The 16912-nt window shown below is 39.5% G+C and overlaps 2 protein-coding genes across 2 annotated transcripts; one reads left to right on the forward strand and one right to left on the reverse strand.

The window, feature by feature from the left end:
* Window positions 1-2287: 2287 nt before the first annotated feature.
* LOC116168062 lies at window positions 2288-10302 on the reverse strand (the record flags this gene model as incomplete). The annotated part of the gene is given in 10 exon segments (XM_031483713.1): window positions 2288-2451; window positions 2507-2581; window positions 2632-2802; window positions 2856-3020; window positions 3073-3176; window positions 3291-3485; window positions 3534-3721; window positions 3774-5518; window positions 5563-5766; window positions 9283-10302. Coding segments are annotated over 10 exon segments (4031 nt in total), but the record flags the coding sequence as incomplete, so codon positions are not given.
* Window positions 10303-15382: 5080 nt separating this feature from the next.
* LOC116168253 (tumor suppressor candidate 3-like) lies at window positions 15383-16871 on the forward strand. The gene is made up of 6 exons (XM_031483962.1): window positions 15383-15601; window positions 15651-15941; window positions 15987-16127; window positions 16178-16469; window positions 16535-16697; window positions 16753-16871. Exons 1-6 carry the CDS (start codon window positions 15521-15523, stop codon window positions 16766-16768), a joined length of 984 nt encoding a protein of 327 aa, XP_031339822.1. The 5' UTR covers window positions 15383-15520; the 3' UTR covers window positions 16769-16871.
* The last annotated feature ends 41 nt before the right edge of the window (window positions 16872-16912 follow it).

Below are 16912 nucleotides of genomic sequence, written 5' to 3' on the forward strand. Positions count from 1 at the left end.
TTTATTGGGTGGACCTGTTTTTGTAGTGCATGTGGCGATACTTGTATTTATTGTGTTTCTTTGTTCTTGAGGTTGTATTTGTGTGGTTGCTTGGGTTATTCGTGGAGATATTACAGTATTTTGTGAGCTAGTAGTGCTGTTTAGGTTTTTGCGTTTGGGTTGTATACGAGTGAGTTGTGATAACGTGGTGTGTTTCTGTGAAGAATGAGTTTTATGTTTTTTAACTGTGCTAGGGCGTGTAACTTTATTTGGTGGACCTGTCTTTGTAGTGCATGTTGCGTTACTTGTATTTCTTGTGTTTCTTTGTTCTTGAGGTTGTATTTGTGTGGTTGCTTGGGTTATTGGTGGAGACGTTACAGTACTTTGTGAGCCTGTAGTGCTGTTAAGGTTGCTGCGTTTGCGTTGAGTACGAGTGGGTTGTGATAACGTGGTGTGTTTCTGAGAAGAAAGAGTATTGTGTTTTTTAGCTGTGCTAGGCCGTGTAACTTTATTGGGTGAGGGCGCGTCTTTGTAGTGCATGTTGCGTTTGTTTGTTCAGGAAGTTGTGTTTGTGTGGTTGGTTGAGTTAAGGGTGGAGATATTACAGTATGTTGTGTGTCATGTTGTGAGTCTAAAGTGCTGTTTAGGCTTTTGCGTTTGGGTTGAATACTAATGGGTCGTGATAATGTGGTTTGCTTCAGAGGTGAATCTCTGATTGTAGTACCTATATATTGTATCATTTGTTGTACTTGTTTGCTCGGTAAGTTGTATTTGTGTGTTTGTTTGGGTTAGAGGTTGAGATATTACAGTATGTTGTGTACCGTGTTGTGAGCGAGTACTGTTGTTTACATGTATACATTGTGTGTGTGTTATTATTATTATTATTATTATTATTATTATTATTATTATTATTATTAAAGTAGATGAGTTTAAACAATGTTTCACAACTTTTGGATACCCCCTCGTAAATAGACCTTTACGCGAGCTTTCGAGAGGTACTGATCAATTCATGGAAAATGCTCTAAAGTTGCTCGCCTTAACTTGGGTATAAATTACTCTCACGAGACCTAAAAACATAATATGTACAAAAATCGTAGATACATGCGCGTTTACGATGTTTAATGTTTGCAACAACGTTTTTTGCAGTGAATCCGCCCCACTTTTTATTTAAAATGCAGGTAGTCCGGTCACCACCAAAGACTCCTCCGAAGAATAGTTTTAGTTCTGTTGCTTCTGATGTAGGCAACGCTACGTCCTGCGTGGCAAAAACTTTTAATTAAAACGTCATTAAGACATCGGGCTTCTAAAAGGATTCATTCGGCCACCTAGACTTTTCCGAAAGATAGCCCTAGTCCGTTGCTTCTGAAATATGCAGCTTGTTCGTCAAACATTCAACAAGTCATGTTGTTTTGAGTCAATTAGTTAGTTCTGTTGCTTTTTATGTAGGGAACGCTATTTTCGGTTTCATATTTAAAAGCAATCCATTCTATTCATAAAAATTACACCTGCCTTTATCCTGAAGATAGTCGGCGTTTTCATGTAATCGAAGAGATTATGAATACACCGCGCATCCTGACCGCACACGGTATTCTAGATTTCATAGGATTTCTAAATATTGAATCAAGAATTTCTTCATTTCTTTTGTATATCAATTAACTGGAAGTGATTTCCAGTAACTCCTTTGAAGAAAAGAAATTAATGTGAGGTTTTAGCGATGGCCTCGAAATATTTCCTGTGCTATCGTGAACTTGTTTCAAACAAGTTTTTCCAACTCAGCAAGAGTACAGAGGAAAAACATTTTGGTAGATTATTAAATGTGCTAAAGATGCTGTTTATCTCACATATGCCAGCAACCGGATAATGAACATATAATTTCAATCTATTGACCTGCTATTTGGGATAAATAAATAAACGATACGTTCTACATATTGTTTGTTTGTTGGGATGAAGAAACAAATTCGATAATGCATGTACATTGTCCTACTTTACTGGGATTTGTATTTTAGCTCCAGCAAATGTGTTGAATTCTTGAAATGAAGTAAAGAAACTAATAGCAGTTCTATCATGCGCTCTGTTGAAAACGAAACAATAATAAATATAACAAATTTAAAGATTCACAAACACTGATCAAATCATACAGAAAAAATGTTGGAAGGTAAAAAAATCAAAGTGTACCTCATTCCGTTCATTGGATGTTGAGACAAAAAAGTGATGCGATAGTATTAGCTGGAAAAGCAACACGAACGGCGGTAGAAACACATCGATAAATTTACCTTAGCTATTGATATGGTGAATGAAGAACACTTACTTCCCGCATATCTTGCACGGATAATCTTCGGAAGAATCTGAGTGGCACATGGTAGGAGTTGTGGAAGTTCGTCTTTCTAACACTGTCGACGGCGTCGGTGAATTTCTAACAGTACCACCATGTATTCTAATATGGCCGTTAAGTGCCGCTTTGGAATTAAAACTCTGCAATATTTTAAAGGTAGTGTAATAAAAATAAAAGCAGTTCAAATAATCTTACAGCTGAGCAATCGGGAAATTCACATATAAAATTTTTATGTTCTTGAAAGGGAATAGGCGACTCCGCGTCGGCAATCTAAAATATCGAATATAAACCAAAACGAATGCAAACTCGCAAATACTTACGCCTAATAATTTAACATCCGCATGTGGTTTCTCCTCTGAATCTGACTCAAATCCTTTCGAATATGAGCGTTTAGATTCTCTAGAAACTTTCATCCGCCTGTACTCATCGGCGCATACTTTTTTCCAAATATAATAAAACTGCACGCATTGTTTTGTCGATTTTGAGCCAATCTAAAAATAATCACACGTTCAAATGGGACAAGACGAACACAAATCTTACTCACATCGCGCGATATACTAAAGAAATCCTTTCCATATCTAAAAAGAGCGTGTTGAAATGCCTCTATTTCTTCCGACGACCATCGATCGCTATCACTGTACTGATAATGTAAAAGAGGATGATCATGAGGAAGCGCGGGATAGGGGTGCATTAACTTTAGCATTGCTTCCTGTAATGAAATAAGGTTAGCAATGGTCGACCATTGGTGAAATGCAACTTACGTGAATATTCCCTCCACACATGTGCAAAAGGTGCATTGCGTACTCCTTATTTCGTCCTCCACCGGGAACTGCTGCGCAGCACGCGAAATCCAAGTACATGTCAACTGCACATATTCAATACTAGCAAAAACCTGTTGACTGAACCAGCGTGTGGCTCAAACAACAAGCCCTTTTACTTAACACTAAACTGAAGAAGATTATATTGAACAATTCCTTACCTTCGTTGTCCGAAAGAGTACAAGACGGGTTCCACAACAGATACTCTCGGTTGGGTTCCAGATCTACTCTAGATAACCCTTTTCTGCAAGGCGGTGGATGGCATTGAAATTGAGAGCCAATATTAATATGAGGTGTTGAATCTGACTCGGGAATTGACTCATTATTCCACACGTTGTAAGCGTCCTCTCTGTTTTCTGCAAGAGGGATTACGTGGCTCACGCCAACAGCTACTGCGAACTTACCTTTCTTTAAGCTGCAATATAATCCGGAACCTGATCTAGTTGGATTGAGTAATGGTGGAGGCGTATAAGTCGATGATCCGTGAGGCCTACTTCTAGTTGCGCGTAATCTGGATTGATAAAGCACGGGAAGTTGTAAGGGTTCCGAACGTGGCCGTTTCCTTGATTGCCTTATAGGACTCGCAGGTACACTATGTAGTTAAAACGATATACTGGGGCACCGTAAAAGACTTATGTACTTACATGTTGGGACTGATAAACACATCGGTACCATCTTGTTTAAACGTTTCTCTTTGCCCGGCAAATTTTATTGGAAGGTTGGTGTGCGTTTGTGTAACCTTCGGTATCCTTTCTCCGTTTTTTAATTGTATATCCTTGTTTAAAAAATTTTGTGCGTGTAGTAATGAAGCACCAGTTACGACTATATTTTTTGTTTGTAGCGCATTACCATTTGTTTGTACCAGTTTTAGTTCGCCATTACTCTCGACCAAAATTCCGGTAAAATTTGTGTCGATTAATCCGTTACTACTTATCACTTTTAAAGGAAGGCCATTGAATTCAAACTTTTTTTTAGTGTCTTTTGGACTGCTTGACAGTAGGGGATCGTCCGAGTTTGGCATCATTTGCGATTGAAAGGAGTAATGTGGCGATAGTGGAAACGTAACGTTGCTAGGGGACGGAGTGTACGTGGTTGAAGGGTGAGGAGAAGATACCGATGATGCTGGGATGTTGGATAATGGCGAAGCGACAGGTGTAAGGCCGACGGAAAGTGGTGACTGTGGCGTTGGTGAGTTGGTGAGCGGGTAAATATCGTCGGTTGATATGCTTTCTCCAGGCAGGACTTCTTCTAAAGCCTCTTCCACGGCTGCCGAACTAGACATTGTCGAAGTAAAAAATGCCGCCGATAAAGGGGAAGATGCTTGCGGAGGTTCATCTAGTTCCCGTCCGCCGACTTGCGTGAAATCGTTTTGTTTGGGCGAGACCATGGGAAGTATCGTGTTTTGTCCAAAGCAAGGACTTCGGCCTTCGTGACTGGCGGGCGGAGTTGGATATGCAAACCCGGGCGAATCGTGTCTAATTAGAGGGGATTGTAGGGGAGATTGAGCAGTAAGGGACGTATGTGGAGATTCCGTGTATTGAGCGGGAGATTGGGTTTGATAACCGGGGGATGGAATGTCCAGATTTGTGGCAGAATGAAATGTGCTGAATTCTGCCAAGCTTTCGGGCAAAGGAGAGTCGAGCACCGCCTGTAAGTCTTGATTGACCGAGTGATTAGATTGGTATGATGGTGATTGAACAGTCTCCTGAAGACTTGCGGTCACGCTGGCGTAGTCTTCTAGAGAGGCAATGTCGTGCAGTTGATCCTCACTTTGTTCATGCAGGAGGGAATCGGTTCGGAATTGAATCGAAGTAAGGTGTTGTGCGTCGACACTTTGTAATAACATTGTGTCTTGCACTTGAGTGAACACTTCGTCTTGTAAGCTTTGCGAGAAATATCCCGAGCTATCTTCAGATTGATATGTAACACCGGTGAGAGTCAGTGATTCTCCGGTTTGTAATTGTATTACTTGCTGGGTAGGTTGCCCGGGATCGGATGTAGTTCTTTTTACCGCAACCTTTCCCTTTTTCAAAATGAGGTCAGCTAATGCTTCCGCTTCTTGCTGCGTGTTGGGCTGTTTCGGTATTGTAAACGCGTCGGCATCCGAGTGTCTTCGTCCTTTTTCGGTTGGTTGTTGTGGAGGCGCAGGTACGACAAATGAGGTGATTTTTGAATCCAAGTCGCTGGAATTATTTGAGGAATGCACAGTTAGAGGGAAAAGCGGTGGCGCCCCACTCCGCGTTGTGTCTTCGCCGTTGGTTGGCGGAGGCGGATTGGTGCTGCGCTTGTTTATAATTTTTTCTTCTATTAGCGCCCGTACACTTACACTTGCTGTTTGCAGTGGAGGTCCACTTGGATCCTTCTTCTCACATTTCTTATTTTCGGCATCCTGCAGGATTACATGTACAACGAATAGAGATTAAATGCGCTCACCTTTTTAAAATATCCACCATGTAGTCTCATGTGGCCATTTAACGCAGGTATATTTTTAAATTTTCTGTGACACAGATTGCATTCCACCGGCTTTGATTCTGTTTTGTTAGCAGAATTAATTGGGACCGAAGTGGAAGTTGTGGTGGTAATTTTTGTTGGCGTTGATCCACCAGTACTGGTTTTATTTGATAAACTACCTTGCGACTGTAACAAATCAGATGCATATAATTTCATTATCGACAGCAAACAAAAACAATGTAAATTAAGATTGGCAGTTTTTGAAAAACAAATTACCTACTAAAGTATTTGAGGAGAGTGATATCCACTATTTGCATAGTGACCCTGTAGTATACAGGGTGTAGCACCTAAGACCCCTCGGATCATTATTCAGTTACCTGTTAAATTTTGACGAAAAAAGTTGTAAAGTAAGGGGTATAACATGTTACATAAAAAAATAAGTATTTTTCAAGTACGCTCCAAATCAGTGGTTCCATTTAAAAAAAGGCAAGTTTGATACGCCACTGGAATAGAGCACGTTCCTGGTGTTCAAAAATATTTTAGAAACATACCGGCGGTGATTGCCTACAATTATGCTCTTAAGACTTTTTGCGGTATCTTTCATAGTAATGGAATTATGATCCGAGGGGTCTTAGATGCTACACCCTGTACATTCTGGAACGTTGCGATACATTTCAAGCAAAGGTGCGACACCAATTGGGTAACCGTAAACTACATTTGATCATGGAAATAATTTTTGTTAAAAACGGTCAACACATTATTCATTCATTTTTTTATCGGCGTGGGGTGCCTCAAGGGTCGGTTCTCGGACCCCTGCTATATTCGCTATATACATCTCAACTTGTGAGTTCTGTGACTAAGTGCTCAGTACATTCATACGCCGATGATATGCAAATTTATTATTCGTTTCACATGTCTGAGCTACCCAATGCTATTCATATCATTAATTCGGAACTATCGCTGCTCAATTCATTATCACGGAAGCTCAAGCTGAAAGCGAATCCACACAAATCGGTGTTTCTATTGTTTGGTAGTAAGAATAATGTTGCTAACTTAAATATGACTCCTTTAATTAAAATCGGTTCTTCCACAATTCGTATTTCCGACAAAGCTAAAAGCTTAGCGCTATGGTTGGATAATAGCTTTAGATATACAACCCAAATTAGCAATTATATTTCGCGTGCATACTCGCATTTGCGGATACTTTACGGGCAAAGATCTTTTCTCACCATTAAAACTAGAATAAGACTTTGTGAAGCATTTGTGTTGTCTCAGTTTAATTATTGTGTTCCTGTTTATCACCCATCCATAGATAAACTTACGTCTACTAGAATACAGAGAGTACAAAATTCATGTCTACGTTTTATCTACAGGGTGATTCCTATAGTACCTGCCACCGTTTGGGAGCGTATAGGGGGTGCCTAGGGGAAGTCTTTTCATATAGGACACTTGGGGTCGGAAATCCAAAATAACGGCGCCAGAACCAAATTTATCTTCTGGAATTTCACGCCTGTATGTAGGCAACCCAACCGACCGACGTTTCGCGCGGAGCGATGCAGAGCGAGTTAGCGCGAGGAAGCGACATGGGAGGGAAGGAGGGAAAACGACAGTCAAAAGCAATAACGTTTACAAGTGTTCAACGTGGCCACCGTTGTTCTCAATGCACTTCCTACATCTAGCCAACCACTCCCCTCGAACTCGCGTGAAGACTCCTATGTCCTGGCGAACAGCCTCTCCGGCCATGACGACGCGCGCAATTAAGTCCTCCTCGGATTCGACGGGAGTCTCGTAGACGTGCGCTTCCATCACACCCCACAAGTAAAAATCTAATGGGGTGATGACGGGCGAGCGGGCAGGCCACTCCACCGCACCTCCACGGCCGATCCATCTGTCCGGATAGGTTTGGTCCAAGTGTTCCCTCACCTGCCGCCCGTAGTGAGCAGGGCACCCATCGTGCTGGAACCAGTGGTCCCAGTACAAGTTCACTGGAACATCCATTAAAAGTTCTGGTAGCACCTCGCGCAGGAAAATCAGGTAATTATGGGCATTTACACGCGGAGGGAGGATGTAAGGCTCCAGTAGGTTGTCCCCCAGGATGCCAGCCCAAACGTTTAAAGAAAACTTGTCCTGGTATCCTCGCGTAAACGTTTCATGAGGATTGTGCTCCGCCCAGTAGTGGCTGTTACGAGGATTGAAGGTCCCCTCTCTTGAGAATCCTTTCTCGTCAGTAACTAGCACGCTCTCCTCAGAAAGTTCGGATTAGCTTCTTCCTCCTGGACGACTAAGTTGCAGAATTCCAGCCTCCTTTCATGGTCACCCGGCCGTAACTCTTGCACTTTCTTAAACTTATAGGGGTGTAAGTTGTTGTTTTTGGCGATGTTCCACACTGTGTGTTGACTACAACCCACCTGATCTGCTACAAGTCGAGTGCTAGTACGCGGGTTTGCCTCGAAACGTTCCAACACATCCTCCTCTAAGGCATTTACCAACGGGCGATCGCGATCACGGGCGCTAGTGGGCTGCGAAATAGGAGGAGGTCGGTGTAAACAAACAAACTTTTCGAAATGGGTGCTTAAATGACCCAAGTATCGATGTGCATCACGAATCTGTGTGTAAAGTTAAGCCTCCGTCAGCTTACCTGCAATTGCCCTGTCTCGCACAGTCGGAAGTGAACTTCTTGAAAGACCTGTCTGCAGGGTAACTGACGGTTTGGATACCGCTCAGCGTACGCTCGTCGTGCAGCTCGTGCGTTACCATTTGCCAATCCGTACATGAAGTGCATGTCCGCGTATTCCGTGTTAGTAAAACGTGCCATAGTGTTTATTCACTTGATACGCGTCGTTGCAGACGGGATTTCGTGGGTTTAAACAAAATTCTGATCAAGTGTCAGCCACACATCGCCGCCTGAGATCGCTCCGTGTGCACCGCCGCCGGTTGGGTTGCCTACCTACAGGCGCGAAATTCCAGAAGGTAAATTTGGCTCTGGCACCCTTATTTTAGATTTCCGACCCCAAGTGTCCTATATCAAAATACTCCCCTACGCACCACCTACACGCTCCCAAACGGTGGCAGGTACTATAGGAATCACCCTGTAGTAGGTATATGAGAATGAGAGTACAAAATTTAACTCATTTCCTTCAAAGGAGTGATCTACCAACTACAAAATCTATAAATAGTTCCTGTACATCAAGTCAATGGGTCTTGCCGTTTCCGCGACGAATTTGGTTAATTGAAAATTTTGCCCAAATTTGGACATCGCCATTCTTTTCATTAATAGAGGGGACCTATATCTATCAAACAAGAAATCAACGAGCTATCTACAACTTTGTGCACCTTTCAACCGAAGTCAATTTGCATTTCAATGTTATTGGAAATGGTTACCTACTATAGACCCGACCAACACACTCACACCGTGGTGAGAACTTTTAGTTGTTCAAGAACCCAGACTACACCAATTATTTCTCCGATTCGCCTTTTTTTGGGCTTCATTGACTGGCGTATTAAAGAAGAATGGGAAAAAGTAAATTTATTACAAAGTATAACCATTCAATGATATATACAAATAGCTGGTGATCTCAAACTGCAACAAGTCTATTTGTCTTACACAAGATGCGTTATGCCAGCCATATATTCAACATTGGAAAGGTATAACTCTAAACTACTCTTCATACATTCCGCAATAAACCGTACAAATAGACATACATCACCTCTATCCGCTAAGTTTAAGCTTTGATAGTACTTGTCTCTTTGATATTTAAATATCAATATTGGTGGATATCCAGTTCGCAACAACACCAAATTCATAATTAACCTACTTATGCGACCATTACCATCCATGAATGGATGAATGTCTACTAATTTGTAATGTGCCAACGCTGCATACTTAACTGGATGTAAACTGTGGGCCGCATCTGAATTTAACCAGTATGCGTAACCCTCAAGTAGGAAAGGTACATCTTCTGGTTCTGGAGGAACGTGACTTCCAACAAAGACCTGCTCTCGTCGTAATTTCCCAGCAGATACAGGATCGACATGACCCAGAACTCGACTGTGTACTGCCTGTATTTCTTTGGTACTAATTGTGGGATACCTAATCAATAATTTGACATAGTTCATTGCCAACTCAACACCCAAAATCTCATTGTGCTCTATCAAACTTTTTCCTTGGACAGCCAGTCCGGTTTCTAACAAGGAGACTATTTGGTCCAGTGTTAAAGTATTCCCTTCAAGTCCAACGGTGTGGTAAATCTGTAAATAATACATTTTCCTTTTCATAGCACTGTAAACGGCGCTAGTTTTTTGCCGTTCCTGTAAAAGATTTCGTTTTTTGTCAATTAACGCCAACATCTCTAAATCCAATTTTTCAACTATAGGGGCACTTCGCTTTCGATTATCCAATGCACCTTTATGATTTGGACAGTACGTTAATGCTTTATAATACAATAGATCTGCCGCGACAATATCATTGTGCACATGTTCGATAAATTCCCCATACCGGTTTAATACATCAGGACTTTGTAGGGCAACTGACGTAGCACGATCCAAAAGCTTAGCCGCCTTTCCAACGTTTCCAGATAATTTAAATGCTAAAGCGGCTTCTAACAAATGCAGCATTTCAGTGTACGTTACGAAATGTTTATTTCTCAAAGTCACTAGGCCATCACTTGCCACTCTTTTTAACAAATGTGAAACCTCCGACTTGTTGGCATAATCGATAACCATCATATCTTCAAGGATGCTAGGGGCCTCAACGCATCCTTTTATATAAATAAAACGGTTGTAAATAGCTTGTAGTAAAATTGCGAGAACACAAACTATTCCGATTAATAAACAAATTATAAGACTGATAATTGTCATGTTATTATCATTAAACTATTCTCACTTAGTGCAGCTATAGTAATTTATTATTGCGCATTCTTTAAGACATCAACAGAAAGATTTGAACTCGGATTTTAATGTATAAAAGCTTCGAGAACTTTCTGTCATTTAAGTATAAAATCATATGTAACCTTAGATCATTGTTTAAATACTTTATTAAACAATGCTTAAATCATGTATGATTATATCTTAGATCATGTTAATACAATTTTATGATCTAGCTAAGGATTATGTAACACCCAAAACGTTAAATGTAAGGTTAGGATCACTTTGAAAGCGAATCTTCATCAGGCCGAATTCTACAGAGCGATCATAAAAGGGTATACTATGCGATCAAAAATGAGTTGCTGTCGAGTCGTCTGTGAAATTTTTGTTTACATGAAAAATCGTCTTTAATAAAGTCACTAAATATAGTGACTTTAGTCTTTAACTTGAACTTCCAAAGGCGACTCGACGCCTCGACAGCACCTCATTTTTGATCGCCCGTTACTTCCCGTTTTTATGAAATAATTCGCGATTCAGATTAACACTAGGTCAAGGTTAGTCTTTCTACTAACCTTGAGAGGCGGTCAAGGTTAGTTCTACCATTGAATAAGTAATTATTACTTATTCAATGCTTCTACTAACCTTGTCGTTGTCGCCACTGTTCTAATTCTAAGTTAAATCACTGTAGCGTAGACATGTTTCCCCACGAACTTATATCAGTGGGTTTCCCTCTCTTTCCCCTTCTAAAAAGTCGCGCGTTTGTCAGATCTCATAAATGTGTGTTTTATGATAAGTTGTATAAGTATGCACGGTGAAACATTTCAATAATATGGTTATTTACGATGATATGACTCATTCCTAACAATGGGCCAATGAGGGGACAACGCGCACTACCTACTACACTAAACTGCTCACGCTGCGACACTGAATCGAGAAGGCTAAACCTTTCAGGAGAAATTGGAAAAACATCAGATATTGAGATAACAACAGAGGAGAAAATGACCATCCATTCCGTCCATCCATTCAACCACGGTTGAAACTATGTCTGTGTTTAAAGATCCAATGTCCTCGGTTTGTCGGTGGCGGTAAAAAAAGCTTGGTTTTTCACAATTCTTAGCTTTTGTTTTCGCAGTAATGGCCCTTCTTGCTAATTGCTATGCAGATACCTCTGTTTGTATGCATGATAAATACACTTAAGGTGGGTTCATAGCTCTCCGTTCATCCGTTGCGTTGATCCGTCAAACGGATAGTACATATTTTGTTAAGGTTCATAGCAATCCGTCCACATTGTACATTTGCAACGTATAACCATAACCTAAATTTTATATTGTACTGTACCCTCCGTGATTTTCAGTATGAAAAAATGGTACGAAAATAAGAACACGTTGCTATCTGAATATCACCGTGAAGAACGAATAGGCGAACACTGTTAACGTACCAAACATAACCTCACTCTTGTTAAAAACGGACCAACGGAAACGTAAATGTTCAACTTCAACCAGCTTTTCCGTCGTAAACGGACGACATACGATTTAAAAATTTGCTGTCTTCTGATTGGCTAACGGACAAACGGAAACGTATGAACGGAGAGCTATGAACTTACCTTAAGGGAGGACGCAAACGGATTGCGGAGTAGAGGAAAAATCATGTTTTCATAATCAACTCAGTTTTGAGTGCACGAACTGCACCCTCAAAAGTCCTAAATTTTCCGTTTATTATTCTCCTCACTGTCTTGTTCCAACTTTGTAGGTATGTCTTGTACAATTTGCAAACATTCTCTCAAAATTTAAAGGTAAAAACGACGAATCCAAACTTAAGGTTTTTGAAGCTAGGCCAATAACATGTTCTATTGCCATTTGCACAAATTCGTAAATTTTAATACTTAACAACAACATTACTGTTGTGTGCAAAGGACTCTACCTACTATCATATACAGAACAGACTGGTGCCAAGGGAGAAGAGTCGTGTCTAAAAGTTCTGATGGTTGTAGGAGGATGGTAGCAAGAATAGTAGGATCTCTTTTAAAATACGCAAGCAAATGGCACAAGTCAAGATGAGTAGCATAAATCAGTTGTACTTGCTGCTTAACGCAGCTCTTTTGGCATCATCGTCGTTTTCTGAGTGCCATTTCGGGTTTCCGTGGTTGAATGCTTTCGAGTTTAAACACCATATTTCCAATGTCCAACATAGTATTTTTAATAAGATTTTGAATGACATTGGACTTTAAATTTCGAGTTTCAAGACGAAAGCCGCACATTTTCCTGGTACCGAATTGATCTGCTGGAATTGAATTCCCAGTCTCCACACTTTTAAGTTTCGTGTTAAAATCATCATCATTATTGCAATTAGTGTTTGAACCACTTGAAAAATTACAAAGTCACAAGAAATGAATTACCTGAATCTATTTAGTACAACTCATTTTATAACAACATACTCTACCATAATATATTCTGATACTATTTTTACAAAAGCGTCGAGTACACGTTATTTTGACTTGTAACTGATATATGGGCGCACTGAATGTAACGTTCCACACGGGCAAATATCCAACAATCCCATCACATCGTACATATTAAGAGATATCATCCAAATTCGATTGGCCACAATTCCTTTTAGGCAAGGTTTGCAAGTGGTACACATTTGACTTTTGATGCGTGCATGATCTTCAAACGTCTTCTTCAGGTGCTTCATTTTTAGCTCTGAAAATGCCTTGGAATTAATCGCCGATGTATCTGAGAATGAAAATTTTGCGCTTGACATTTTGCACGCCGTCAAAGTTGTTTGTATAGTTTTTGAAACAACGCACACTGTTCAGGGCACTGGATAGAATGTTAGTATTGTCCGTTGGAGCGGCGTGTGTTTTGCAGCTCTGTTTCATACTTAAAAACCAACTACCAGAACATTGTGGCCGCTTGATAAGTTTATTGAATACCGTAATATGTACCTATGTTTAGGGTTACCTACCGCTGTTCCTTACAGATTTATCTATTTTCTCATTTCCTAAAATGGCATTTACCTAAGATTTTGTTTATGTTGCAATTGTCGTTATCGAGGGTGCTATGTAACGTGAGAACTGCTGACTTCGTAGGAAATTACTCGACGTTGAGTTATTAATGTCAAGGATCTGATTGGACGAAAAAAATAGTTTTTATTGGTGAAAAAGACCCGTTCCGTCCAGGAATGGGTGTCGATAAAAAAGAAAAAGTACTGGGAAATTGATTATTCGGGTCCAACCGTTAGACAATTAGCGCGAAGCTGTCAGCGAAATTAAGTCGTTCAACCGTAAATCGTTATGGGGTGGGTTTTAATTTTGTGCGTTGCGCCGTGAGCGAAGTAAATTTAACCACCTGTAATTCATCGTAGGGTGGATTTATTTTGTGTTATTCTAGTTTGCGTCATGCCGCCAGTGCAAAGGATATAAATTTCGGCTTCGAAACTATTACGTTAAATAAGACCAATAGTGGAAGTTTTTTAACCCAACCCACAAAGTACTAAAATCGTTATATCGTATATACACCGTGTCCAAGTTAAGGATGTCTATTATGGGGATCTCGGACACCATAGAAAATACGACGATGATTAAATTATGGAAACGTTCCGAAATTAAACAATATGCTGTAAAAGAAAATCAGAAAATTTCCATTACTTCTGAAGATGTGCAAGAAAAACCGAAATTTGTCGGTGTCATACGTATGTTTTCCTAATGTTATTTGAACACATACAGAAAAATAAAAAAGCACTTTCTCTTTGTCCATTTTTGAGCTCTACAAAACAGCCTTGAAAGATTTTTAATACAACGTTTCGTCACAAGGATATACTGTGGTTTCGATTCGGAGATCATCAACCTCGTCATCAACTTTATTTTTCTACGTGACCCATCAAAAAAGTACATACTGTACAGAGTACGAATACAACCATGTACGGTACGAAAGAAACAAAAGTTGGAAACTGTTGGTTTCAACAGGATCGTGCATCCGTGCACAACGCAAAAAAATAAAATCGGCAAATTTCGGTTTTATTGGCATATCTTATCGGAAGTAATCGGACTTTTCTGGCTTTCAATAACGGTAACTGAATGTATGAGCATTTCACGAAATCTCTAGAAATGAGCAGGCAAAGTGCGAACTCGAGCTCCATTTCTTACTATGCCTGCTGCATTGGCCATTTCTTAAAATGCATAGAGTTTGTCAAGTTTGCCTCTACAGTGCGTAAATTTTAACTCTGAACATACAAGTCTCCTGCATATAATGTTAAATTTTAAAGTATACCATGTCAAACGTGAAATGTCCTTAAAATATGCAAGCAATCTTTTTCAAATATTTTTCAATAAACGTCAATATGTAATGTATTTATTAAATTAAGATCAACATTTTTATACCGGCAATGAAATAAATCCCTTTTTTTAAAGAAATTCTGTAAAATTTTTAAAAATCGTCTGGCTTATTGTTTAGAACAAAGCGGAAGTCACCTTGAACATCTCTTGTAAGATTTTTTTGTCCACGTTGTGTAGTAATCTAATTCTTTATCGTTGTGTTACACAGTAATTCGAAAGTTTGACAATTCACAGCAAATTAGTAAAATAACTGGAAAATCTCACTTTGAGTTTGCTCTTAGATCATATATGTATGATCTAAGAGTCTGCTAAACAAATCGACCGAATATATATCTAGTGTGCAAGTTGTGCTGCATAACTGACAGGGGTATCAATATTGCATATTTTAGAATTGATCATAAAGAGTTTTTTATGCCAGAGATTTGATGTTCAAACATTAATTATATACTGTGTATAATCAATGGTTCAGAGCGTTGGGTGAAGGTCACTCAACGTTCAGAGTTAAAATTTGCGCACTGTATATCGCAAACTGACAAGATTGTTGTACACGTTTTAACATATTTCTAGTCACCGCCTTTCGTTGGTGCGGTAGACACATCCTATTTCTAACCAAAGATCGTGACGTGTTTGTCTGTCGGTTCGGTTTGTGTGTTTAAAGAGGAATGGTCGAAGTGGACGTGTACACGTAGGTACACACTTGTAACACAAATACCAGCTAAAGTATCAAAGTATATATTTAATAAAATGAAACCCTTTATATTGGGATTATTTTTCCTGTACACAATTTTTCTATTCTACCATGTTGATGGTCAATCACGCAAACAGGTATATTAGGGACATGCTAATGCAATATTAATTTATTCAACACCTCCAGGGACTTTCTATGGCCGAAAGAGTTCAACAACTGACAGACATGGCAAATAAGAAGTCGATACTAAAGTTTAACGGCAATAAATTCCGAGATTTCGTCAAAGCAGTCCCAAGAAACTATTCTGTCGTCGTTATGTTTACGGCTATGGCCCCTCAAAGACAGTGCATGGTTTGTCGCCATGCCAGTGACGAATTCACCATTGTTGCCAATTCATTTAGGTACTCGCAAGCATATTCGAATAAATTATTCTTCGCCGTAGTTGATTTTGATGAAGGGTCTGATGTGTTCCAACTGGTCTGTATCAAATTCTCATCTACTCATTTTGAACCTAAGTTGTAGATGAGATTAAATACTGCACCAGTGTTCATTCACTTCCCACCCAAGGGCAAACCAAAAAGTCAGGATACAATGGATATTCAAAGAATCGGTTTCTCGGCCGAGTCGATTGCTAAGTGGATTACCGAAAGAACAGACATTCAAGTAGGAAACTGTACAGAGCGTTTTCATTTATACTTTACATTTAATTACAGATTCGTTTATTCCGTCCGCCGAATTATTCGGGAACTGCCGCTTTAGTTGTACTGTTTGCACTTGTAGCTGGATTTTTATACTTGCGGAGAAATAATTTAGACTTCTTGTATAACAAGAATATGTGGGCGACGGGGGCGTTGTTTTTCTGTTTTACTATGGTTTCCGGTCAAATGTGGAATCATATAAGAGGACCTCCGTTTGCACACAAGAATCAACAAGGCCAAGTGGCTTACATACACGGGTCTTCACAAGGACAATTTGTTCTTGAGACTTATATTGTTATGGTATTGAGTATCCTTTTCATATGCAATAATCGTTTTCACAAGCTAGAAAATTCTTTCCTTAATGATGCACAGATGCCGCCATAGTTTTAGGTATGATATTAATAACCGAATCGGGTGGAAAAGGAGATCCAAAGAAGAAAAAAATATTAGCAATTGCTGGAGTCATCCTTGTTTCAGTATTCTTTTCTTTAATACTATCTATCTTTAGATCAAAAACTTCGGGCTATCCGTATAGGTAATGGGTAAATATTCATTGTACTTTTTTAACTTTTAATTTGTTCCTTTTTCAGCTTTTTATTCAAATAAATTTATAGGTCAAAGGTGCAATTTTGTGTGGTTATATTTGTTATTTTCACTGTTTTCAAAAATGTTCGTAAACTTTTATATAGTAATATATATATAAAATTAATAAATATCTATTCTTTTTTCCTTCAACCTTATTGGTGCATT

The sequence above is a fragment of the Photinus pyralis genome, unplaced genomic scaffold (assembly GCF_008802855.1).
Source record: "Photinus pyralis isolate 1611_PpyrPB1 unplaced genomic scaffold, Ppyr1.3 Ppyr1.4_LG4, whole genome shotgun sequence".
In the NCBI taxonomy this organism is placed as follows: Eukaryota; Metazoa; Arthropoda; class Insecta; order Coleoptera; family Lampyridae; genus Photinus; species Photinus pyralis.

Excerpts from the sequence above, each read along its gene's own strand:
- LOC116168253 (XM_031483962.1), top strand. The coding sequence starts at position 15,521 with ATGAAACCCTTTATATTGGGATTATTTTTCCTGTACACAATTTTTCTA. Across the intron at positions 15,602-15,650 it reads ATGGTCAATCACGCAAACAG|GGACTTTCTATGGCCGAAAG; the intron begins GTATATTAGGGA and ends CAACACCTCCAG. Across the intron at positions 15,942-15,986 it reads GGTCTGATGTGTTCCAACTG|ATGAGATTAAATACTGCACC; the intron begins GTCTGTATCAAA and ends CCTAAGTTGTAG.